Raw genomic sequence first — 27486 nt, forward strand, 5'->3', positions numbered from 1 at the left:
TGATATATTGTTGGGTACCAGGTAAGGAAGACCCCTATTGATTTTGGAGAAAAAAGGTCAAGGTCACAGTGACCGAATATAGAATGAAAATTTCAGAAATATTTGGTTTCCGGATGATAACTCAGAAAATTTAAATCCGAATCAAATGATACTTAAAGATATTGTTATGTACCAGGTAAGGAAGACCCCTATTGATTTTGGAGAAAATAGGTCAAAGGTCAAGGTCACAGTGACCGAAAATAGATTTAAAATTCCAAAAAATCTGGTTTCCGGAGGATAACTCGAAAAATTTTAATTTGAATCAAATGAAACTTGGATATATTGTTGGATACCAGCAAAGCAAGGCCCCTATTGATTTTGGAGAAAAAAGGTCAAAGGTCAAGGTCACAGTGACAGAAAATAGATTGAAAACTTCAGTCAAATATGGTTTCTGGACAGTAACTCGAAAAGTTTAAAACTGAAATTAGTTTTTTACAATTATAAATATGCCACATCATTCCTGACTTTACAATGTATCCCATGCAACTCGGCTCATGCACCCCTGGGTGCATATATTGATTTTTTATAATATAAAAACAGGTTCTTGATCAGAAAAATAAGCAATTGTTTGAAAAGTACATGTATGTGATTTGAGAATATGATATGATTAAAAAAATTTGGGGGGGTTGGTTGTGTAATGTTATATTATTTGGATTTCTCACAGAGAAGTAAAGCTGCCCCCACTGTAAAGGATGACACTGTCAGACTGGACATAGCAGGAGATGGAGATGTGGGTCCATCTGGGGCCAGGTATGTTCTTTCTGTGTAATTTTTACCAGTAATAGTAATGATTTAACTAACACCAGCAATGAGTTGTTCTTGGGGACAAGGGTCATCTCTAGTGATTCATGGGGTCAAAATATTAAAAGTCAAGGGAACTGGGCACCGGTTTCTAAAAACAGTTTCAGGGCTTTAAGTGAATTCCCTTCACATTTCTGATCACCATTCGTAACGAGTCATGGGATGAGGGTGATCCTTATCTATTTTACAGCTTTTTAGATATGCCTAGTTTTGTGTGTTCTACACAGGGGATGTTAGTCCCTCTAGTACAGCTCTAGTTACAGATGACTCAAGATGGCTCAAACTTCGATCTCTGCAAGTGAAATCACAGTCCCCATTTTTTTCTCTATATGTAACTAACCAAATTTACTCTCGATTTCTCGAACATTCGATCTCTCAAAGTTCTCAATCTCTTGAAATCGTAATTAAAACATATTTCATTGTTTAACACTCTTGATCTGGAGAAGTGGAGGTAGTGTATACACACAATCACTCCAGGGTGTAATTATTTCCACTTGGACCTTACCTGGATAATGGTGATGCTTGGGGCTAGCTCAGACATGTTAATTAGGTGTTTATATAGCTGACACATCCCCTGTGTTTCCTTGTGTGATGGATAGTGAATTGTTTAATTGGTTTTGACCCTCATCTGTGCTTCATTCAGGTGATATAATTCAATTATAGATGAAATTTATGACTTGTTTGGATCTGACAATGAGACATTTATTTTGAGAATATAATATAGAAACTTTCCAAGGAAACATGACTATTTATTAGAATGTGTGCTTTGTGTAAGCGATTGGAAATTGTGGCCTATATGATTGGTGTAGTTAGTGACTACAATGTACGAGGTCTTGTAAATATATAAATGTACAAGAAAAGAAGAAATAAATACGTGAAGTTTCATCTTTTTATCTATGCAGGATAAAGTTGCATGTTGTTGAAATCAAGTACATTTCCTAAAAATATAAAGGAAAACGTGTCAAAACAAAATCTGAATCATGATGGTCAGACCTTTAATTTCCGGATTTGACGCAACTTTCAATCTCAAAAACTCTCAATCACTCGAAGTTTTATCAAGGTCCCTTGAACTTTGAGTCCTTGAGAGTCACCTGCATTATAAGTAGGATGCAACAGTTTAATACATGTTGCATAATGTTTGTCAAGCTGCAATGCTTATTTTTTGTGCTTCCCATTTCTAGTATCACAGAATGAAATTGCCGTTTTATGTGAAGTCATTGTACAAACCTACATGTATATACAATGACAGTTGTGAAGTAGTGAAGATGTCATACAAAGAGAAGACAACTCCTATACATGTGTGTGATATGAACTTTAATGCATGGTCAATATGTGTTTATAAGGGCCCATGTCAATTAATATTGCCCTCATACACAGGGGTAATAAATATTATCTTGGTGTTTTGGGTTGATAAACTTGACGTGGATCACATATCAACCTACATTGGAGTCCATAGTTGTATGTATTTAAATATTAAGTGGGTTTTCTAGCTCTTCTGAGCCGAAGGCTCAAAGAGCTAATCATATGGCCATATATGTCTGGCGTGCGGTGTGCGTCAACTTTTTGGAAAAAGGGCTATATCTCAAGAACCCCTTGGCCAATGTTTGTCAAATTTGTCACAGGGTATCCTTGGCCCAAGGGCTTTCATTTGTACTAAAACTAGGGTTGTGACCCTTTAACAAGGGGAGATAATTAGGAAAATGCAAACAAAAGTAGTGGTTGCTAAAAAATCTTCTTCTCAAGAACCACTGCGCAAATTATCACCAAACTTATGCATAAGGATGAGGATAGGTTGTAGATTAAAAAAAAATTGTTCAAGGCATCATCCTGGGGCTAAGGTCTCAAGGTCACTTCAAAGTTGACCTTAAATTTTGTTTTGTTAAAACTTTGATATTTTGCTTAGTATAAGGACTAGGATCATCAAATTTTGTCAGATGATGCATCTTAGGACCTAGTATCATGTTGTCTCAAAAGTAGGTCATGGTGACCTACTTTTTGAATTTCGCAGGTAATTATTATTAAATAGATTTTGATGCATATCTTGGACACTTTTGAGCCTATGATCATCAAAAGTTGTCAGTTGATGGATCATGGAACCTTGAAGTGCATCATGTGAAAAGTATGTCACCATGACCTACTTTCTGAATTTTATGACTAATCATTTATGAATACATTTTAGGTTATTATTTCAGATACCAAGAGGTTTAGAATCATCAAACCTTGTAAGTTGATACGTCTAGAGGCCTCAAAACATATTTATAAAAAAAGTAGGTCACAGTGACCTACTTTTTGAATTTTGCAGACATTCAAATTTCACATTTTCAATTTGAGATGCATATTTTGGACACTATGAAAGCTAGGACCATCAAACTTTGTCAGTTGATGCATCTAGAGTCTTCATAGTTTGTTGACCAAAAAGTAGGTCACCGTGACTTACTTGTGGAATTTGACGGCTATATTTTAATATTTCAGATACTATTTGACTTACAATTATCAAACTTTGTCAGTTGATGCATGTTGAGTCTTCAGAGTGTGTTGACTAAAAAGTAGGTCACCGTGACCTATTTGTGGATTTTGACAGCTATATTTGAATATTTCAGATACTATTTGACTTACAATCATCAAACTTTGTCAGTTGATGGGTCTTGAGTCTTCAGAGTGTGTCGACCAAAAAGTAGGTCACTGTGACCTACTTTTGGAATTTGACGTTTATATCTGATAAAACCTTGTTAATTGATGAATCTTGGTTAGTGAGAATTTTTGCCTGTTCTACAATGTATCAGAAGAGTGATTCTAGGCCCATGGGCCTCTTGTTTTTTTAAATAAATGGTTTATTTTTCAAGGGGAGGGGGTAAGTTTTTCTGAATTGAAGAGAGTCCACAGTAACCAATCTAACCATTCTTATCTGAAGGTATTACAAAAAGCATGTGTTTTTTATTCCAGTAGAGAAAGTTTAGATCTGACAGAAATCAGTCTAGTTGATGGAGAGGACACTCATGAGTATGTTTTGTTTTGTTTGTTGTTTTACGTTCTATCAGAGAATTCATTGGTCAAATCGTGTAGAGATATTACTAGCTGTACGTGAATACCACTTTTGTGTAGAGATATTACTAGCTGTACGTGAATGCCACTTTTGTGTAGAGATATTACTAGCTGTACGTGTATGCCACTTTTGTGTAGAGATATTACTAGTTGTATGTTAATACCACTTTTGTGTAGAGATATTACTAGCTGTACGTGAATGCCACTTTTGTGTAGAGATATTACTAGCTGTACGTGTATGCCACTTTTGTGTAGAGATATTACTAGTTGTATGTTAATACCACTTTTGTGTAGAGATATTACTAGCTGTACGTGTATGCCACTTTTGTGTAGAGATATTACTAGCTGTACATGAATACCACTTTTGTGTAGAGATATTACTAGCTGTACATGTATGCCACTTTTGTGTAGAGATATTACTAGCTGTACGTGTATGCCACTTTTGTGTAGAGATATTACTAGTTGTATGTTAATACCACTTTTGTGTAGAGATATTACTAGCTGTACGTGTATACCACTTTTGTGTAGAGATATTACTAGCTGTACATGAATACCACTTTTGTGTAGAGATATTACTAGCTGTACGTGTATGCCACTTTTGTGTAGAGATATTACTAGTTGTATGTTAATACCACTTTTGTGTAGAGATATTACTAGTTGTACATGAAGATCACTTTTGTGTAGAGATATTACTAGTTGTACATGAAGATCACTTTTGTGTAGAGATATTACTAGCTGTACGTGAATGCCAATTTTGCATGGTGTTCAGGGCTGAAGCATTGAGGTTCTTTATTGTACCAACACCTCTGTTTTGAAAGTCATATCCGAAAGTCCCTATACTGGGAGCTTGGCAAAGGAACAGTCACTACCTATAATTAAAGACTTAGATTTGACGCAGCACTGAAATTGAGAATTGAACACCCCCTCTCCTAGTCGTGGGAATGTAAAACTTTGAAATATGTTATGTAGTGTATCAGTATTTCATGAGATTCACTTGAAATACTGTATGTCAGGTTTTTTCCATGTCATGTTTTTTCCGCAAATTAGAACCTAAAACAGCATATTAAATTTACGCGAATCAAATTTTGACTATTTCAAAGTCATAGCAAAAGTATAACTCACTATTATTAGCTCACCTGAGCCGAAGGCTCAAGTGAGCTTTTCTGATCAAAATTTGTCCGTTGTCTGTCAGCGTTGGCATCGTTGTAAACTTTTCACATTTTCTTCTTCTTCTCAAGAACCACTGGCCAATTATAACCAAACTTGGCCAAAAGCATCCTTGGGTAAAGGGCTTTCAAGTTTGTTCAAATGAAGTGCCATGCCCCCTTCAAAGGGGAGATAATCACAAAAATGCAAAAATAGGGTGGGGTCATTTAAAAATCTTCTTCTCAAGAACCACAGGGCCAGAGGAGCTAAAATTTTCATGAAAGCTTCCTGACATAGTGCAGATTTAAGTTTGTTCAAATATTGGCCCCCGGGGGTAGATTGGGGCCACAATAGGGGATCAAAGTTTTACATAGAAATATATAGGGGAAATCTTTAAAAATCTTCTTCTTAAGAGTCAATGAGCCAGAAGAGCTGAGATTTACATGAAAGCTTCCTGACATAGTGCAGATTCAAGTTTGTTCAAATATTGGCCCCTGGGGGTATATTGGGGCCACAATAGGGGATCAAAGTTTTACATAGAAATATATAGGGAAAATCATTAAAAATCTTCTTCTCAAGAACCAATGGGCCAGGAGAACTGAGATTTACATGAAAGCTTCCTGACATAGTAAAGATTCAAGTTTGTTCAAATCATGGCCCCCGGGGGTAGGTTGGGGCCACAATAGGGGATCAAAGTTTTACATAGAAATATATAGGGAAAATCTTTAAAAATCTTCTTCTCAAGAACCAATGGGCCAGGAGAGCTGAGATTTACATGAAAGCTTCCTGACATAGTGCAGATTCAAGTTTGTTCAAATCATGGCCCCCGGGGATAGGTTGGGGCCACAATAGGGGATCAAAGTTTTACATAGAAATATATAAGGAAAATCTTCTTCTCAAGAACCAAAGAGCCAGAAGAGCTGAAATTGATATGAAAGCTTCCTGACATAGTGCAGATTCAAGTTTGTTCAAATCATGGCCCCCGGGGATAGTTTGGGGCCACAATAGGGGATCAAAGTTTTACATGGGAAATTGGGAATAAATAGAAAAAAAATCTTTAAAAATCATCCTCTCAAGAACCAATGGGCCAGAGGAGCTGAGATTTACATGAAAGCTTCCTGACATAGTGCAGATTTAAATTTATAAAAATCATAGCCTCCAGGGGTAGGTTGGGGGCCACAATACAGACTAAGGTTTTACATGCAAATATATATGGAAAGTCTTCAAATATGGGCCAAGGTAACTGAGGTGAGCGATATGGCCCTTGGGCCTCTTGTTTAAACTTGTGAAGTAATTGGGGGGAAAGTCAGCATTTGTACGTATAACTCTTTAATTTTTTATGCAAAAATTCAGTCAATGAAACGATTTACACGATTTCTGAGTTACTGTCACAATTATAATCAAATCTCAATATGGATGATATTACTGCTTCTCTGAATCCATCTCTGACGATTTCAGGTTTTGTTCGCATGTAATCATAGAGCTTTGTCAGCTATTTTGCTCCAAGTGCTTCATCCGGGTGAGAGGTAGATCGACCTTCACCTTGTCAATTTCGGAAGACGCGATCAGCTGATCACACGCCTGTGTGGCGTACCAGTTTTCAAAAACAATTTCACACTTTTGTTTACACTCAAGTATATTGTGAATATGTACAATTTGGCGGCATAGTAATGTAAATCACTGTTTGTTAGCTGTAATGGTACTAATGCAAAATATTTATCAATAATTATTTTCAGTTTAAAACAGCCATACACCATGTACCATTGCATGCATGAGTAGCTCAGGTATAATTATACTTTGATTGAAGCAAAGAACATGGCCCATTTAATTTGCTTGTCCTTTATTAAATAAACACCAAGGCTTACATACCTGTTACCTGGCACTTGTCGGGTGTAGGGGGAAACAAAGCACACTGAACACAGAACTTTCACCGTACTATTGCCTGTATGCTATATAACTCTATTACAAAAACAAAACTTTGTATCAAATTTACGCTGATTTATCTTCCGCTATTCAGAAATTGTCGCAAACAAAGCTGAAATTAGATACATGTGGAAAAAAACCCTGATATACTGTAGCTACAGTTCTGTAGATCCACGACCATAAATAGGGGGATGACAGACCGAATTGATGTCTCAATATTTACGACCACTTGAAGTAGAATTGTAACTACTGGAGAAAATGTTTCATAAATGATTTATTTTTGGCGGGTTTTCTTTTGTATTAGAGACACAGTAGATGGTAATGTGCAGAGCAAGCCATCAACGAAGTTTGAGAGTAAGAAGAACAAAGTCTACCTGTTATTGGAGGCCACTTACTATGCTGTGGTGTCACGGTCTGAGCTTGTATGTTACTTCCTCATGATTCTGAACCAGATCCTTTACTGTAGTCTTCTGTCCCTGCCCCTCCCACTCATGGTGTTTCTCTGGGGCATGTTGTCTGTGCCACGCCCATCCAAGACTTTCTGGATTACTATCATCACTTACACAGAGGTAAGTACAAGGGTTCTCCAAAAAGTTTGTGGAAACTTGCTATTTTTCTCTTTATAGTAACAACTTTGGCAATTGTATGAAATGATTTTTTGATATAGACAATCATAATGTAAATATACAAAAATCAGAGCTATGCACAGTAGTTTAAGTGCATTACCAGCATAAATACTTTGTGTATAAAAGCTGCACCGTGAGTGAGTCATTTTGTACATCAATCCAGATTGACATTTTTGTAATGTTGTGATCATACATATCCTATATCTTTCATGTAAATCTCAGCTTTTCTGGCTTAGTGGTTCTTGAGAAGAAGATTTTAAAAGTTTTTCCCTATATATTTGTATGTAAAACCTTGATCCCCCTTGTGGCCCCATCCTACCACCGGGGGCCATGATTTGAACAAACTTGAATCTACAATATGTCAGGAAGCTTTCAGGTAAATTTCAGCTCTTCTGGCCCAGTGGTTCTTGAGAAGAAAATTTTTAAATGACCCCACCCTATTTTCGCATTTTTGTGATTATCTCCCCTTTTAAAGGGACATGGCCCTTCATTTGAACAAACTTGAAAGCCCTTCACCCAAGGATGCTTTTGGCCATGTTTGGTTGAAATTGGCCCAGTGGTTCTGGAGAAGAAGTCAGAAATGTGAAAAGTTTAACAGACAGACGACGGACAAAAAGCGATCAGAAAAGCTCACTTGAGCTTTCAGCTCAGGTGAGCTAAAAATGAAAGAGTGATGCACATCTGATATTTAGCAACAACTGTGGAGACATGCATACATACATGTATATCATATGAACATCTATACTAGTAACAATTTTGAGGAATTTTCTTTTATATATACGATGATTATAATATAAGCATACTTTGTTTTCTTTAACAAATGTCTCCCCATCTCCCCAAATTGAAATTACACCAGATTGCACCCCCTCCCCTTTCCTCAATGTACTCCATAATACGGAAGATAAAGCAGGAACATCTATAATAGGCATTATGAACTGCATTTTGTGCATTGACGAAAAAGATGGAGAAAAAAATTAAACATCAGCGTGATCTATGTCATTATTGTATATGATACAAAATCAATGACTGTTATCATGTTGAAGTACTAGTTGGAAAGTTGAACATACCCAAAAAGATGGGCTTAATGCGATTATAACCCCCACCCCCATGCCATACCTCTTTGTTTTAGGTTTGAATACTGCTTCTTCACCTCTTCAATCCCCCTTTGACTGGTTTCAGATTGTCTACATAACACACATACATTGTATTATTTCAAAGGTGAAATAGAAAGAAACGCTCTTTAAAAAATCTATAGACTGTCCATTTAATGGATCATTTTAGTAAATATTACCATATCATATATTTTTAATAGAATGTAATCAAATTTAATTTAGAATGAAAAGAACAAATGATAAACTCATAAAGTATGACTACACAATTATCTGTAAAATATCCTGAAAACCATATTTTATTGGGAATGATAAATCATTCCTTTACCATAATAAGGTTCGGTACAATACATCTCCTGAAAATATTAGCTGTATAGCACATAAGTGAATAATTCAGGTGTGTTATAAGTATATGTAGCCATTTACAAGAGTTTAAAATGGATTTGAAATTTTGATTTCAATTAAATGATAGTTATTTCGTAAAATCATTTTTCAAAATCTGATATTTTTTAAGGTATAATCTGACATTCTTCAGATGCACATGTAGATATTCATAAATGCACATTAAATTCCATTTTTGTAAATAAAAAAAAAAAATTCTAACAGTGACATATACACGGCGTGTTTGTGTATATCTGCATATATGTACACACACATAAATGCATTTGATGTTCATTAAGGCTGGGTATAGATATCGCAGGAACCGGTAACTTATACTATGCTACCCCCTAAATAATTAAAAAAAAAAACCCACAACATTTTATTTGGGGATGGTATAGGCCTAGTATAGATCCCCTACAATCATGACTATTACAAAATTAACGGTTCATGTGTGTAATCTATATATAATACACAAGTACTTATCTCAAAAACCTCGCATGCTATGGTATCAATCTATAGCATAGCTTGTGAAGTTTATAACACAAGCGTCTGTGGTATATTACGACTACTTCCTCAGTAATCAAAACTCGAACTATTCAAATTCGGAATTGCACTGGTACAAACTAACTATATTTATTTCCAATCAAGGGCCCTCAAGGGGCAGCATGAAAATACATACAAATAATGTACAAGTAATAAAGTGTATGCGTAAAACACGTTCGTCTTAATCATAGTGAGATGATAATATTTGTTAAAAATAGATATCGAGTTTATATAGGGGCAATGAAAATATACTCCCGTTGCAATCGAAGCAAGGTGTAGATTCGCCATTCGGAGTAATCCCAAACTCGTATTATACGATGGTCTCGCTTCCGGTAATCAAAATGAGCAGATCGGTGCCAATACAATTCGCCCCAATAGCATGTATCAACAAACACTCGACTTTGATAATAAATATATGGATGTCAAAAATAGTTAAGAAATTTTAGATTTTGATTAAGATTAATTTCATCCGATTAAATTAATTATTTATTTAAAACATAATGCGTTTGTGCAATGTTCCGGGGATTAACTTCTTTTCAATAAAAGGTACACAGATTTTGTTGATAGGAAAAAAATATAACACAGTACTTACGCATTGACGAATTGAGCGACTTCCTCCCACGCCGATTCCTTCACACGAGAGTTCTTCACTCCCCCTGCCCCCTTCATTTTACCGAAAAGGCGGTCCTCTCTGCATCGGACCGCCTCCACCAAGGCCAAACGCTCTCTCTCGGTCCAATTTGGTTTCCGTGCTTTAGGAAAGTCCTCCATCTTGACGTTATACGCGGCAGAAGACAAGCAGACGATTTGTTTACGAAAGATACAGCTGTGCGGATGTTACGTTTTTTGACAGACGGGCCGCTTAGTGTCGTGAGGAATAAACTCAGCTGAGCAATAAGATTAACTCAGCTGAGATTTTACTAAGATCGTTTTGAGAAATGCAATTTGAGCAAAATCTCAACTAAGACAAAAACTCAAACTTAAGTTGAAACTGAGTTTAAGATTTGAGATTTTTTAGACATGACTTCTCTCACTGTAAGATGTCTCGTTCATATTATGGGAGATTTTGTATTGTATTTACATAATAGTCGTCCTCCACTTCTTGTAGCATCTCCCAAATCGAATGCACAATCAGGAAACCAATTATGTCACTTGTAGATCAACAATCTGGATATATTCCTATTGTTTCCTTTTACTTCCATCAATTACTTGGCGTTTCCGCGGGTCAACACGGAGGCATATTGCAGTGTTTTATTGATACATCCTTTATTCATCAAACAACCAATACCCACGGCATTAGAATATGACATCAGTTGTTTTCGTTCTGTCACAATTAAATTTTATCTGGTTTTGACTTGTTTTACGAAAAATATAACCATTAGAATTCAAAAACTGGATTACAAAGTTTGTAACATTTTTACCCTGCACCATACATTTCATTAATATTTAAAAGTGAAAACAAAGCTCACTTATTTTGACTTATTTCATAACAAATATTTTCAATGACAGGCTATAGAACTAAACTATTTAAAATGACAAAAACATCACGATCCTTGAACATTTTGGACAACCCTCGTACATGACTTGTCCCTTATTTTACGCTTAATCACTTAATCACAGATATCATTTCCTAGATCTTGCCTTGTCAAACTTATCTATGAAACATAATTTTCATGAATGTTCAATTTGTTCATCATAATGCTATGTTTCAAAGATAGATCATAATATTATATGAGAGGTGTGAATTTGTAGCAACACAATTACATAAATTGTAAGAAGGTTTTAATGTATGGGATATTCATTTTGTAGAATTTAAACTTTGGTACACATTTTTTATATAGGCTGTGGTTGTCATCAAGTACCTGTTCCAGTTTGGATTTTTCTCATGGAATAACAACACAGACATAGAAATTAACCCGTTTTGGCCGCCGAGAATTATTGGTATAGAGAAGCAGGATGGGTTTGTTGCAGCTGATTTGGTGCTCCTGCTGGCTCTCTTCATTCATAGATCCATCCTCAAGGTTTCAGATTAAGCTCTTCTGTTTCCTAGTATTTGTAGTGTTAAATAGGTTTGAAACTTTGTTTTATAGATATAAAGAAATATTGGTAAAGTTTTTTTTACAAATGATAATGATTCATGCCAGTCTATAATATTACATGTCTATAACAGCATGATAAAGAATCTGAATGAATCTGTTGTTTACGCAGAGGTATGGATTATGGAAGGATGCAGACTCGATTTCAGCTGATCTGGACAGAGTGGAGGAAATGATTTCTGCACCAACTACACCTATACAGGAGGTAAGATATAGGTGTAACCACATGTACAATGTATTATCGCAATTCACCTTTGAATTAGAATGCTTTGGCTGATATAGTTTTGCATTGTGTGACGACACAATTGAATCTGTTTGTAATACAATTGCGAAATGCAACAGAAACTCTCATTGGTCCATATGTATAAGTCTGCCCAAATTCCCTTATACGGGAGTAGTCGGCATTAGAGAACATGACGGCCAGATGGAAACAAACTTCAAAGGAAGAAAGAGAAAAAGTTATATTCTTGTGTTGTTGTCTCATAAATTAAATATATAAAAATTCCTAACATATTTTCCTACTATACTTGTGTCCAAACATACCTTCAAATATTTATTAAAGCTCCAAACAACCCAAAAACTCATGGGTCTTAATAATAATAATAATAATAGTATTTATTTATATAGCGCCTTATATGACTATAAATAACCACTCTAAAGCGCTGCACACAATAAAAATGATACAGCATGTTATAAAAGTAGTAAAAGGAAATTACAATAGCATTAAGACAGATAGTATCAAAACAATGCTAGTAAAACATCAATAATGTGAGGTAAAATTACCAAAATTTAAAACATGCTGTGCATTAAGAAAGATCCATGCCGTACAATCAAATGATATGAAATACAATAGTTGAAATAAATATACAAATATATATTTGAAAAAGTCATGTTAAAACTGATGGTAAAGAAACCATAAAGATTTTACCACATGAAGATTTATTAAGGGGGGGGGGTAGTACTCTGAAAAAGCCCACTTTTATACAGCCAGTACTTCATTTGGGAGACTTTATATTCAAAGGATTATAATACTATCTTGTTTTTAGGAGGTGTCTAGATCTTTTGAGAGCAGAGGTCAAGGTGAGCCTGGTACAAGTCAACAAGCGGAAGCCAAAACAATTCAGGACAGTGATGACAATGAGGACACTGGACCAAGGTAGAACATGCAAAATAAAGAATGTTTTGTTGTGAATAGAAGGAATATGTGTCCAGAGAGAAGTAAATTATAAACAATGTTTTATTGTAAATAGAAGGCATGCAAATTGAAGAATGTTTTGTTGTAAATAGAAGGCATGGAAATTAAAGAATATTTTGTTGTAAATAGAAGAATGTGCTCTTCATTTTCTGAAGCAACATATGCTTCAAATTTGTAAAAAAAAAAAAAAAAAAAAAAATTGGCCAATTATGAGGAGATTCTTAATTTTCATTAATTTTATGAACTTCCTTTGAAACTGAATTATGTTAAAATTTGAGATAGACTAACTAAATGATGATCCAAATTTTCGTCCATGCTGACTTCTCAAAACGGGGGCCATACAAGGTCCTTATCCCACATTCTCCTTTCCAGAAAATTGTGTATTTCATTCTTGTTTATTTTGCTTTGTTTAAAATACATTTTATCATTTACAGTCTCCAAATAGTGTTGGCGCCATTTAAAAACTTTTACAATCAGTTGACGGATTCCAAGTACAACGCGACAACAGACGTGTATGCTATGATGTTCTTCTGTGACTTCATTAACTTCCTCATTCTTGTGTTCGGTTACTGGGCTTTTGGACCAGAGGTAGTCTTGCTTTATTTAATCTTAACAGATATTTCTGCAAATTTATTCAGAACAATGTTAATTTACTTCTTATTAGATTCATGTATCCAGACTGTTAGAATAATCATTGCCTTTAAAAGTTCACACGAATGTGTGTTAGATTTTACTTTGGATTCATTGAATTGAAATCAAAATACTGAAAGAAAATTTTTTCATGTTCACACATCAAGAATGATTTGTTATATTCCCATTTTAATGCAATAGCTGATTTGGTCGCCATTGTTGTTTACTCTAGTGATCATGGAGGAATACAAAAATAGTTTGCAATTGTTAATGCTGATTTTTAAAATAGTCAGAAACACCTGTCTTAAGCCAATCAAAATACAGAACACAGACAAGTTGCATTAGAATGAATTGACTATATTTTGAGTTGATTAAGGAATCTTTCTAACTTTGCATCAGTATCAATAATTCAATAAAACTCTGTATCTAGTTTTAGTTTTTTGCTGAATGTGCATATGTTAAGAAGAAATCATCATTCACCAATAGTGGCAGATGTTTGCAAATCAGTATGCTGCACACAATAAATGTTATCAGTGAATGCAATGCAAAGTTTTTATACCCCCCGCAACAAGTTGTAGGGGGGGGTATACTGGAATCAGGTTGTCCGTCTGTCTGTCCGTCCGTCCGTCCGTCCGTCTGTAGACGCAATGGTTTCCGGACTCTAAAGCATTATCCTTTCCACCTACCGTCACCATATCATATATATGGACTACCCATGGGATGAAGATGTTCCCTATCGATTTTGGGGTCAAAAGGTCAAAGGTCAAGCGCACTGGACATCGAAGTAGCAATATGGTTTCCGGGCTCTAAAGCGTTATCCTTTCCACCTACAGTCACCATATCATACATATGGACTACCCATGGGATGAAGATGTTCCCTATTGATTTTGGGGTCAAAAGGTCAAAGGTCAAGTGCACTGGATATCGAAGTAGCAATATGGTTTCCGGGCTCTAAAGCGTTATCCTTTCCACCTACAGTCACCATATCATACATATGGACTACCCATGGGATGAAGATGTTCCCTATTGATTTTGGGGTCAAAAGGTCAAAGGTCAAGCGCACTGGACATCGAAGTAGCAATATGGTTTCCGGGCTCTAAAGCGTTATCCTTTCCACCTACAGTCACCATATCATACATATGGACTACCCATGGGATGAAGATGTTCCCTATTGATTTTGGGGTCAAAAGGTCAAAGGTCACGCGCACTGGACATCGAAGTAGCAATATGGTTCGGTTTGTCATGCCATTTGTTTTTTACACTCAGAAAAGAGGTAGTTTATACCTATTACCAACACCCTTTGGGAGATTGGGGTAAGCGGGGGGTATTCTTAGTGAGCATTGCTCACAGTACCTCTTGTTTCAAATTACAATAGGATTTAATTGGAGTAAAACTCCTTTTGAATGATACATTGTTTTTAATTACAGCAAGCTTCAGGAGGAGATAATGTGACAGAGTACATTGCAGAAGACAGGGTATGAATGAGATCTATTTATTTCTAGTTGTCATCAAATTCCATGCCAGACCGCCATTTTCCTTGTGTATAGCAGAGATTTTGAATTGTCACATGACTTACATCCAAAATGCAACTAAATGGTTCAAATGTGCTGTTACTGATCCAAACAAATGATTAAGGCTGGCGAAATCTTGAGAATTTAATTAGTCTAATTAGCTTGATTTTGAACTGTTGGATGGGAAGTTATCTATTAGCATATCATAATGAGTTGTTACATGGTAAATCAAGGGTGTTCATTTTTAATAAATTGACAGAAAAGGGTGGATGAAAAGTGCTCAATGTGAAAGAACAATAGAAAACCATTAAAATGATGGAATCTGGAATAAGTGACTGTACTGTTTCTTTGAAATTAGGTGTTGGGGAAAACTCAAGTTACAAATATTTTAAAAGGGAAAGCTTAAATAATATGTGATGTAGAAAACAATGCACCTGGTAAACAAAAATTACCCAATTTCATGAAATAGTGAATAGCATGTACAACTGTATCTGAATAGGTCTTCAATGATAAATTAAAATGTTTCAAATTTTGTTGTCTATTATGTAGCAATCTATATGCAATTACATACATGTAAGTGTGTATATATATGTACTTTATATGCATGTAGTATTGTAAATCATTGAACATCTAAGTTTCATTTGATAAAGTGGACCTCTATGAAGAAGTCACATTTACTGAATCCCACGGGTGACTGCTTAATACAGGTTTGACTGTATATCCTCATAAAAGAAGTCAAGCTTACACCACAAAGAGGCTTACTTTGTGTGGAAAGTTATTCACAGCATAAAAATCCATTTCTTTTATGTTTTACCAATTATGAATATATTAAAGGAATAAATGTGTATACTGTTTATATTATGGGGAATATACATGTTTAAACAATGGAAGCAAAGCATAATTTTTGAATGTTTGACTTTGTCAATTATGCAAATTAAATGAACATTCCTTCAATAAATTCTTTTCTTGAGCATGTACTTCATTCTGAATCACAGACAGGCTAAAAATTGTTGTTTGTTTTGAAACTTAGTTGATCATTTGAATACAATTTGTTAGATTCCAGTCCCTTTCCTAATCATGCTGGTGGCCCAGTTTGTCCTGATTATCATTGATCGAGCCTTGTATCTGAAGAAGAACATCTTGGGAAAGTTCGTCTTCCAGATTCTGCTAGTCATCCTCATCCATGTCTTGCTCTTCTTCATCCTACCCTATGTAACTAAAAGGTTTGTTCCTACAATTGTTTTCACTGCCATTTAGTGTTCAATAATAAGCTTCTTTGAAGGAAAAAGTGGTTTATTAGAATGTCTCATGATAAAAAAAATTCATTCATTACAGAAAATTTTCTGAGAATACCCCAGCCCAGATGTTTTACTTCTTCAAGTGCTTGTATTTTGGATTGTCAGCTTACCAGATAAGATCCAGTTATCCCACTAGAATATTAGGAAATTTTCTCACTAAGAACTACAATTACATTAACTTGTTCCTCTTCAAAGGGTAAGTAAATGCATGTTTTCCCCATCATATTCTTTAAACTACAACTTAAAACATTGATTTACAACTGATACCCCTGCGATTGAGGAAGGAGGCATATTGCAATTTGATTGGCCTGTCTGTCTGTTTTCATGTGATAGCGACTTCATATTTTGTATTGATAATGGTCAAACTATATGTTGGGTTAATGTCATGGTCAAATCTGCCTTAGGAATTGGCCAAAGTCTGGGATACAGTGTTTCAAAACATGTCTTGTAGAGTAAAAATCTTTTATCTGTAAAAATGCAAGCCTAATTTGAAAACATGTTTATAGATCATAACACCAAGTCCACTGCAATTTAAGTTGAAAATATTCACATAGTGGAAATATTGAGCATAAAGCAACTGTCTGGTCTTGTTTAGGTTCCTGGCCATTCCATTCCTGCTGGAACTGAGAGTTTTAATGGATTGGATCTGGACTGACTCCACACTGGCCATAGGAAGCTGGCTACAGATGGAGGACATTTATGCTAATATCTATGTTCTCAAGTGCTGGCGAGAGGCTGAAAAGGTAACAACTCTATAATCATTTACATTGAATAAACATAACATCATACAGTTTTTAGCTCATCTGAGTCAAAGCCAGTTTCAAGTATACTTGATGCGATGCATTCTTGGGTAATGGGGGATTAAATTTTTTGTTACAAATGAAAAACATGCTCCCTTGTAGGGAAGATAGAAATATATGGTGTGGAGTTTTAAAAATCTTGTTTTCAAGCATCAGTATATGTACCAGAAAGCCAAAACTTGTGTGAAATTTTTCTAATGTAAGATAGATTTAGGTACAGTTAAATATCTCTATCTCGAAGTCCGAGGGACCTCGTAAAAACTTCGAGATATCCGGGAGTTCGAGATATCCAAAATCGATCTTGAATATTTTTTTGAAGGAGGATATTTGATGCATTGTATGGGATCTGCATTATAAACAACAACCCGTTGCCGTTTCTTATAGTTTAATACAAGGGGATAAATTAATATTGTTTAATTTCAAAGACAAACATTTCGTTTTTTTAAAAATATGTATAAACATCCAATTGAATTCACAATGTGTTCCAAAATTAAGATGATCATGCCTGTATGTTTACTTTAAGTTTACTAATGTCCAGGCTTGACTGGGATGTAGCTATTGCGTTGTAGTGAAAGAACATTTCACGTAAGAAATAAAAAAAGACGGATTTTAAAAAAACAACTTTTGAATGTTTATTAAATAAATTTTCGTGTTTTCTCTGTTCTAGTTTAATGATGAAGCTTGTATTCTTAAATGCATTATCGTTATTATGAGCATTACTCTTAAGCGTACTTCAACAATTTTGTGCATTTATCTACCCACATGTTAAGGATATAGCGTGTATCATTCAAAACACCATTCCTGGAATCTGTCGTGTTAGTTCATAATTGGTGGTGAACTGCAGTCGTACTGTTGGGAGGCTTCACTAATCGCCCAAGCTGTTGAACCATTTATTGCGACCTCGGTCTACTCAGAAAAGGCGAGCGTGGATTAGCGGTCATTAATTATAATTGATGTAGCCGCGATGTGAATGTGTAACTTAACGACACCAGGTATGGTAAGCAGAGCGGAAAATTGACTGCACTTCGAGATAAACCAGGTGAATTTAGGGCATGGGACCTTGAAAATATTTCGACAAAAGCGGAGTATTCGAGATTACCGTGTTCGAAATATCAGTAGATTTTTATTCATTTATATAGGAAAAACGACCGGGACCAGCGGTCGACTTCGACTCAAGCGGGGTATTTGAGATAAACCATATTCAAGATAGAGATATTTTACTGTATATTGAAATTATTACTCCAGTGGCTAGTGTCAGATCAAGCGAGCTACTGGCACGACTTGGGATCAATGACCTTGACGCTATCCTGTGGGAGAAGAGGCTACACTGGTTTGGGCATGTTGCTAGATCCAGTGGGGCAATCAATAATGTCTTTAATATGAAAAAAGAGGGAGAACGACAACCAGGAAGACCTAAGATGATTTGGAAAGCCCAGTTAGAAAGAGACCAGCGTGAGTGGGGACTTAGTGATGTCAACCCATTGGACAGAGATGCCTGGAAGTCAAATGTTAGGTCTGTCGTGCGTGCAGCAAGCCAGTTACCTGGAAGGGAGCCCACTGCTGTGGAAGATGCACCTAATCCTGCACGTTAATCAAAATGCCGACAATGATGATGATGATGAGAGGACAGTTTTTAAGAACCATGGGTGTACAGTTTATCAAATTAATGTGCAAGTTCAGTAGTGTTATGATTCTAGTGCCAAGCTTGGGAACACAATATGGAGTTGCTTTTATGTATGTAGAAAATTTTTCTTAAAAATCACTTTCTACAGGGATATATGTTATCCAACTGATATGCAAGCATCCTCGTGTATTGTGAAGTTAAGTTTCTGCACACCAAGGCCAGGCCACAATGCAGGTTTAAATTTTGCATAAGGATTTACGGGAAAATTCTATTTTAAAGAAAGGAAAAATATTTTTAAAAAACAGATTGCTATATTTGCAAAAGTTGTATTTAAGCATCCTCATCTAGTGTGGATTAGAGTGTATTCACACTATGACACCACCAACCCCACCCCCACTACCACCCCTGGGCAATGGAGGAACCACAGTGGGGGTTTTAAGTTTTACATGGAGAAATGCAAATCATCGATGTGGCCCATTAACGTCTCGTTTTAATTAACTAGCAACAGTTCTGTGTGAACAGCTTTTGATGTTGAGGGAATTCTGGCCAGTTTAACATGCTCATGCATTTGAATAATTTTAAAAAAGTGCTTTGGATTTACATGTATATTTCAATTGTTTTAGAATTACCCAACCCCTCGTTCTCAGAAGAAAGGCTCTCTGGTTAAATATGGTGTAGGAGGACTGCTACTGGTACTCATCATCTTGATAATCTGGTTCCCGCTTGTCATCTTCTCCTTTGCTAACACAGTGTACATCAGTAACCCACCGATGGTTGTGACGGCTTCAATTGCAATTCCAGGATTTCAGGTCAATTTAATGTACATTATTGAATGCTTCTGACAAAAAATGCAAACAAACAAAATCACCCAAGAGAGTACAAACCATAATTGTAAGACATTGTTTTGGGATTAAATGGCCTTGTATTGTTTATTACAGCCCCTTTTCAAAGTCCTGGCACAGCAACAAAGAATAACGCCACTTACAACTGCTCAATACAATGATCTGCTGACCTACTTCAGCAATGAAAAAAATACGGTGAGGGTAAAATTGAAAATAACTTGTACAGTATACTATGTTAGTTTTCTCTGCCGGACATTTTAGCAAGCCAAGGATTCTGAAGAGAATAATGAATTGGAACCTTTGGCTAACAAAGATGAGAAATCTTCCAAATCCTTTTTTAATCATACTGAATATGAGATGTATAATTTGTAGGCTGCAGTGAGTAATCTGAACAGATTTGAGCCACAAGACATCACCATAGTAAAACTGAATGGAAAGTCTACATCCGTGTGGGGAATTAGCCCTCCTAGTAAAGAAGAGCTCATCAAGTATCTCAACATTACATCAGATGTAAAGTTAGAGTTTGAGGTCACCTTCTCGAGGTACTTATATAATACTGTAAACAAAATGTGCAATACACATGTAATATCTCTCAGTAATAGATTTCGTCAGGTTCATGTGTTTGATTTCCACCTTTTTTATGGTTTAAATACATGCATTGTTGGTTCAGTTTTATTTGTTAGACTATTTATCAAATGTGTAATTTCATAAGATTAAAGAACTTGCAAAAGATTAGTTCTCATATTTGGTGTATATATTTATACATGTTCACATATTTGCAACTAAGATATGGAGGTATGCTGGAATCACATGTCTGTCTGTTTGTCTGTAGATACAAGGTGAAGTACAGTGTTAAATTCTCTTCTTGCCCTACTGCAAGTGGAATTCAAAACAAACTGCTCATATAACATATATTTGGATGCAACTTCCAACTTGGGGTTCAGATACTGCATCTAACTAACATTCTCAGTGACACTGATTACAGCCAGCAGAAGGTCTGATCTCACCTTTTCACAAGTCGAATACAGGTCAAATTTGTTCACATGACACATTCTTTGATGCCTTTTCCAACTCCTGTTCTGCCTCTGACCTACAGTTTGGGCTTCAGTGATTTACGAAAACCATACAGGCATGGCAAGTGGAATACACATCAAATTTGCTCACATGGCACATCTCAAAATGCTTCCTCTAAGTCATGGTCCAGATGCTGCATCTGACCCACATTTTGTGCTTCATTGATTTTAAGGACATGTCTGTATACATCTCATAGCAAGTAGAAAACATACCACATGACACATCCTCCAGCTTGTGGTCCAGATGTTGTGTTTGACCTACATTTTGTATTTTATTGATTCTGGTTTAGGATATTAATATGTGTAATTACAAGTGACATATCAACATTGTTTGCCCTTTGCTACAGATAATCTGTTTAAGGCATTAAGTCTATTACCATCTTATTGCAAGCATGAATGTGTTTCTTCATTAGATGTGTCAGGAAAATCTGTCAATGAATTTAAAATACTTCAAGGACATCAGGATTGAAAGAATAAAATTTTGATATGACAATTATTTTGCAAATTAATGTTTTGTTGATACACAGAACTTGATCAAAGGTTAATGTTGAAAGAATGCAGTGTTCAAATATACATTTTTTTTCAAATATACCCAGTTTTTGGTGGAACCCATAAGGGGATTAGTTTCGTTCGAATAGCTTTCGTAGATTCCATTAGACTGTACATAGCAGCATATCATTTTATTTTAAAAAGCATGGATACTGTTTTTAAAAAAATTATTTAATTTTAAAACGTATTTTCAAAACTGTAAAATAGAGATGAAAAAAATTAGAACTTCTGGTGTTAATAGATTAGATATTTAGGATTTCTGACACTGATTGGTTTAGATATGCTGCTATTAAAGAATAAAACTGTTTTGACCCTGTCACTATGTAATCGTTCCTTCATTGCTCTCCAGAAAAGCGACCTCTAGTGATGTCAGTCAGTCCCTTACAACCCATTTGTCAAACAAACTTGATGATGCAACAAGGAAGAACCTTGACCAGCTCCTTGTCGACAGCTCCATCCCACCAGTGTAAGTCTTACTGTGCTGGGGAACTCACCAGATTAATTGTGTTAATAAAGCAGCACCAAATACAATGTAATACTTTTTTTTCATGCAGGAGAATTCACAGTTTGTATCCCCGCTTTTTCCGGCTATCGAAAAAGGCTGCCACTGAACTTGATTGTAAGTTTGACTTTCTTTTTCTGTTTCTGTATTAGATTGTGTCACAATGTTCATACTTGGGCAATGCAGAGTTTCTGATACTTTTGAGATAGATTCACAAAAATGATGTCTGTGGTGAATGGGAGACATGTTGGTTTTGCATGGTTGTCCATCTGTCTTTCACAAATCATGTAGACTGTGTATTTGTTATGACTTCAGACTTTTGTGTGTTGTATTGTAATAGTCCTGTCTTAAATTGATACAGAGTTGTCTTCCTTGGAATTAGTAATATCTATGCAATTAACATTTTTCCAGACTATTTTCACAATGGGCATTGACAGTAGTTTGTAGTTGTTAATGGGAAGATATTGATAATGTCCTTGTTCTGGTTGACCTAGTTTAAGAATGTCCATTAAAGGGTGTCCCGTGTCAAAGATAGGCGACGTCCGTCCATCTGTCCGTCCGGGCCTTGTGGGCAGGATGCAGACCAAACTGTAAGCTCTAGGATTTTACAACTTGGTACATTTGATCACCATGATGAGAGGAAGATGCCTATTGTTATTTAAGGTCAAAGGTCAAGGTCGTAGTTTCACTTGGTAGGAAAACCTAATAGGAAACCCTTGTGGGCAGGATACAAACCGAACCGTAAACTTCAGGATATTACAACTTGGTATACTTGATCACCAATATGTATGCATTTACTAATTGAGTTCCATAACAACCACTATATACATGTGTGTATGATTTATGTAGATGCGACCTTTGACATAGTATTTGATGGTACCATGTCTCCCATTTTGTGTTGGTGTTGTTCACACACGAGTGAAAGACTTGCCAGAATACAATTTATTGTTAGATAATGAAGGAAATATACAATAGATACAGAATCTTATGAGGATGTCAGTCTATGTATTCAAATGAGGATGTCAGTCTATGAAATCTTATGAAGATATCAATCTATGAAATCTTATGAGGATATCAGTCTGAGATCTTATGAGGATATCAATCTATGAAATCTTATGAGGATATCAGCCTATAAGATCTTATGAAGATCTCAATCTATGAAATCTTATGAGGATATCAATCTATGAAATCTTATGAGGATATCAGTCTGTATTCATATGAGGATATCAATCTATGAAATCTTATGAGGATATCAGCCTATAAGATCTTATGAGGATGTCAGTCTATGAAATCTTATGAGGATATCAATCTATGAAATCTTATGAGGATATCAGTCTGAGATCTTATGAGGATATCAATCTATGAAATCTTATGAGGATATCAGTCTGTATTCATATGAGGATATCAATCTATGAAATCTTATGAGGATATCAGTCTATGAAATCTTATGAGGATATCAGTCTGTATTCATATGAGGATATCAATCTATGAAATCTTATGAGGATATCAGTCTGAGATCTTATGAGGATGTCAATCTATGAAATCTTATGAGGATATCAGTCTTTGAGATCTTATGAGGATATCAGTCTATGTATTCATATGAGGATATCAGTCTATGAAATCTTATGAGGATATCAGTCGATGAGATCTTATGAGGATATCAATTATGAAATCTTATGAGAATATCAGTCTATGAGATCTTATGATGATATCAATCTATGAAATCTTATAAGGATATCAGTCTATGTATTCATATGAGGATATCAGTCTATGAGATCTTATGAGGATATCAGTCTATGTATTCATATGAGGATATCAGTCTATGTGATCTTATAAGGATATCAGTCTATGTATTCATATGAGGATATCAGTCTATGAGATCTTATGAGGATATCAGTCTATGAAATCTTTTCTACAGTTATCCCAAAGAATGATGTATCCATGCACCTGACAGTTACTAATGTCTCTGAATGGTGGAATGTGAACGAACTGCTCTCAAGAACCCTGTGTCCTGACCCACAAGTCAAACACTGTGGAAACTCCTCCACTGAGCTGACTCTGATTACACTCAATGACAGGGTCGCTCCAGCAGGCTTTTCTTTCATATCTGGATATGGGTAAGTCGTTATTGTTAATATTAAACCCACATAGAGTACTATCAAATGACAATTTTAAATAAATATCAATATTTTTATTGAAATTTACTCTAGCTAAACAGTCATTTTAAAGCATGCACTAGGCATTTTTAATGGTAGATTTTGCTTTTATATTGAAAGTGCATGTATTCCAATATGTATTTTTCCTCTTAGTCTAACTGTGGTGTGCACACATTGTAATGCCTAATGTATGGTACACCAATTTCACAAAAGAAATAAAAACTGTCTGATAAATGTGATCAGCAACACTAGACTAGTACTAATGATCCAGAGTTAATTATATATACAATTCAACCACCCTTAATGTGTATTTACAGACTTATAAACTTGCTTTTACATCTGTAAAGTATAGCTTACAATGTTAAATATAATTTCACAGATGAAAATTATAGTTCACAAAATGTTAACTATTAGTCAGTTGCTTTATAGTTTTATAGTTTATGCTTTATGAATTTACAATTGATAAACCTAGCTTATCCAATACAAAACTATGTTTCTATTATTTTTATGAAATTGGCTTGCCATACCATTGCTTTAATTATTATATTTAACCTACAATGTAAGGCAAAATGTCTGTAATATTTTCATTTGTTATTAGTCAGTTGCTTTATAGTTTTATAGTTTATGCTTTATGAATTTACAATTGATAAACCTAGCTTATCCAATACAAAACTATGTTTCTATTATTTTTATGAAATTGGCTTGCCATACCATTGCTTTAATTATTATATTTAACCTACAATGTAAGTCAAAATGTCTGTAATATTTTCATTTGTTCTCTATATTGCATAGAAAAAACACTCTTTTTCAAAGCCTTAAATTATGCTGAATTCATTGTTGGTCCAATTTTTCTAAAATTAATTGTATTATAAAGGCGATATTAAATATGTGCAAAATTTTTATACCAAATGAATATTTCTTGTCCAAAAACTTTTAAAATACATGTATATGCTCTGAAAATTTATGTTACAGTTTATTTTTCTGCAACATAAGATTTGAATTTCTTTGGAAATTATTATAAAGAAACTTCCAATATTTTTGTATTTAATGATTTTAATTTCTTTATAATAGAACCATAGATGGGTTCAAGGAAAGGTTTTGAAAAATTGTGCTTTTCAGTGAAGCATACAGTAAAATAAAAATATGACAGACTTTTTGGCTGGTACATAGACTGTGGAACAGGTTATTTAGGTGATATTTGCTACAGTTTTTTTGACAGTTATCAAAATTACATCCCACGAAGGAAAACTGAATTTCTAATAACATTTGTAGATAGGTGTATGTGAATTTTTTTTATTCTTTAAGATTGTAAGCAATAACAAACAGTTTGAATTATGATATACCTTTGTGTTTGACTTGGGTAAATTTTAGATTCTCCAAAATAACCTGATATATATTGTGCTACTATTGAAAAATAGCTTATTTGCACTTGGAGTTTGGTGACTTATTTGCACTTGGAGTTTGGTGACTAGATTTTAAACACAATATTGATACAGTTAGATATATATTGTTACTGTATAAGTGATAGTTTTTATGTGTTATTAATTCTTGTGTGCTTTATAGATTCATAAAGTTGAAACATGTTAAATTTCACTGCAGTAAATTCATCAAGCATAAATATATATTTGCACTTCCTTGAAATAACTGATCTGTAACACCCTTTCTCAATAAACTGAACTGCTTCAATCATGATTTTCAAGTTAAAGGTTATATCTTCCATTAGACAATAAACTAGTCTGCTTTGTAAAAGTGTTTGATAAGCATCAAAACACAATGAATTGTCTTTCAAATAGGTACCTTACACACCATAGCTTATGATTTGCGTTCCTGTCATTGAAACAGTGTGACTTTTCACCTATAGAAGTGCAGGGATTTTATTGATGCTCACAAGACTTTGTTATGCAATCAAGAGCATTCAATTAATATATCTTTTTTTTTAAAAATATTGCTGACTATAACAAAGCATGTTGATGACTTCACCAAGTAAAACCATATTCTCTCTTGAATTATTGTAAGATATCACTTGTTTGATGTCTTTCTCAAACTTTGGTCAATTAACAAACAGAAACACTGTAAATTGGTTCATAATATTTATAATTGAGCGCTGATCCAAATCATTTGAATACTGAAATCACCCTTTTTTGCACCTAAATTTACATTTCAAAAAAAAATTCTGCAGTAAAAATTCCCTGTTTATGTATGGTATGTTTCTTGCATATATTTAACTTAGTAGTGTTTTTTTTTATTAAGCATTTTATAAGGATTTTTTAGATCCATACATATATTGTACAGCATCCAGGCATTGCTTGATATCTGTATTTTAGAATTTTTCACAATACACAATTTAGCATTAATAGCAAGAGTATGACAAGATTTTTACCTTCAAAAAATGCCTGAGTGTTTTGGATAATGAAATTTTTTATTGTGTGTTTGGGAATTTGCTTTGTGTATTTATCATTTATTTGAAACATGCTTATTTTTGTTGCACCATTGCATGTTGAACAATTTTGTGTATTTGCTTCAGCTTTAGAAAATTCAGTTTGATTTCTTTATTTCTGAAAAGGTAATATGAATTTGGCAACATTACTGATCTTTTAATCATTCAGAAATCTATCACATTCCCCTCTTTATACATTACATGTACTATGTGTGTCAGAGATGAAGTAAATTAGGACCACTGCTTGCCTTGACCTTGATATTAATTAAAATCGTAACATTAAAACCATACCATACGATCTACAGTTGAGGTCAGTAATAAGATATGAAAGACATCATGAATTCACAAAGATTATCAGAGGAAGGTACCAATTACAAAAGGAGTATATATTGCAAAATAAGTTTCAGTTCTTTTTAGCTCACATTCTGATCACTTTTTGTCCGGCATCAGTCCATCCATCCATCCTTCTGAACTCATACCTCCTAAACCTTTCACCTGAAACTGATATAATTGATCACAAATGTTTCTAGAGACAAGGGTCTCTCAGGGTTATTTTGGAAAGGTCAAGGTCACTCAGAACGTAAAAGTTCCTTATTTCAACAGTTTTTTATATAAAAATTCCCATCTCCTAAACCTTTCATCAGAAATTTATTATTGTTGATCACAAATTAGCTGCAAAACTGTAGCTCTCTGAAAAAATGTTGTTCCGTCCCAAATATTTTGTCAGAGAGCTACATTTCAGCAGCTAATCACAAATATTCTTTGTGTAAAAGATTAGGATTCTATGCAATATATTGTAATGTTCTAATGTCCTCTTTTTTTTTTTTTTTAAATATAATTGCTACATGGGGTAATTATAATATAAATTTTCAAGATGATCACCACCTTACTGCCAAATAGAGATTTTTTTTGAAGATTTTTATGATCCTATTGTGTAATTTTCATTACACTACAGATTTCCCGTTTTCTTACCTCCATTGGTACAGGTTGTGTCTGCTCTATAAACAGACCATCAACATATTACTTGGTTTCTAAAATTGAAATAAATTAATTCTTGCACTATTATGAGCATTTGATAATATGAAAGAAGTTTATTTCAATTTCTGACAGTATACTTCATCTGACAAAAAGGGCATGATTTACTGAATATCTACTTTTAGACC

The 27486-nt window shown here is 34.6% G+C and overlaps 1 protein-coding gene and 1 long non-coding RNA gene across 11 annotated transcripts in view; one reads left to right on the forward strand and one right to left on the reverse strand.

The window, feature by feature from the left end:
• LOC125648273 (piezo-type mechanosensitive ion channel component 2-like) overlaps positions 1–27486 on the forward strand; it is a 101421-nt gene that overhangs the window by 64248 nt on the left and 9687 nt on the right. For 9 of the 10 annotated variants that reach the window (XM_056155938.1, XM_048875253.2, XM_056155948.1 and 6 more), the window contains 17 exons: positions 704–789; positions 3784–3840; positions 7256–7520; positions 11452–11631; positions 11819–11911; positions 12753–12862; positions 13336–13489; positions 14959–15006; positions 16099–16265; positions 16378–16536; positions 16936–17083; positions 19388–19573; positions 19703–19801; positions 19979–20148; positions 21578–21694; positions 21783–21847; positions 23649–23847. In XM_056155938.1, coding sequence (XP_056011913.1) covers positions 704–789; positions 3784–3840; positions 7256–7520; positions 11452–11631; positions 11819–11911; positions 12753–12862; positions 13336–13489; positions 14959–15006; positions 16099–16265; positions 16378–16536; positions 16936–17083; positions 19388–19573; positions 19703–19801; positions 19979–20148; positions 21578–21694; positions 21783–21847; positions 23649–23847 — 2303 coding nt within the window. The remainder of the gene's footprint in view (positions 1–703; positions 790–3783; positions 3841–7255; positions 7521–11451; positions 11632–11818; positions 11912–12752; positions 12863–13335; positions 13490–14958; positions 15007–16098; positions 16266–16377; positions 16537–16935; positions 17084–19387; positions 19574–19702; positions 19802–19978; positions 20149–21577; positions 21695–21782; positions 21848–23648; positions 23848–27486) is intronic. The other variant, XM_056155972.1, reaches the window with a different exon arrangement.
• Positions 8697–10650, reverse strand: LOC130052110 (uncharacterized). Its single transcript, XR_008800471.1, has 2 exons — positions 10203–10650; positions 8697–8761 (listed from the first exon to the last, which is right to left on the reverse strand). It is a non-coding gene; the product is annotated as an uncharacterized LOC130052110 (long non-coding RNA).

Source organism: Ostrea edulis, chromosome 1 (assembly GCF_947568905.1).
Source record: "Ostrea edulis chromosome 1, xbOstEdul1.1, whole genome shotgun sequence".
Taxonomy (NCBI): Eukaryota; Metazoa; Mollusca; class Bivalvia; order Ostreida; family Ostreidae; genus Ostrea; species Ostrea edulis.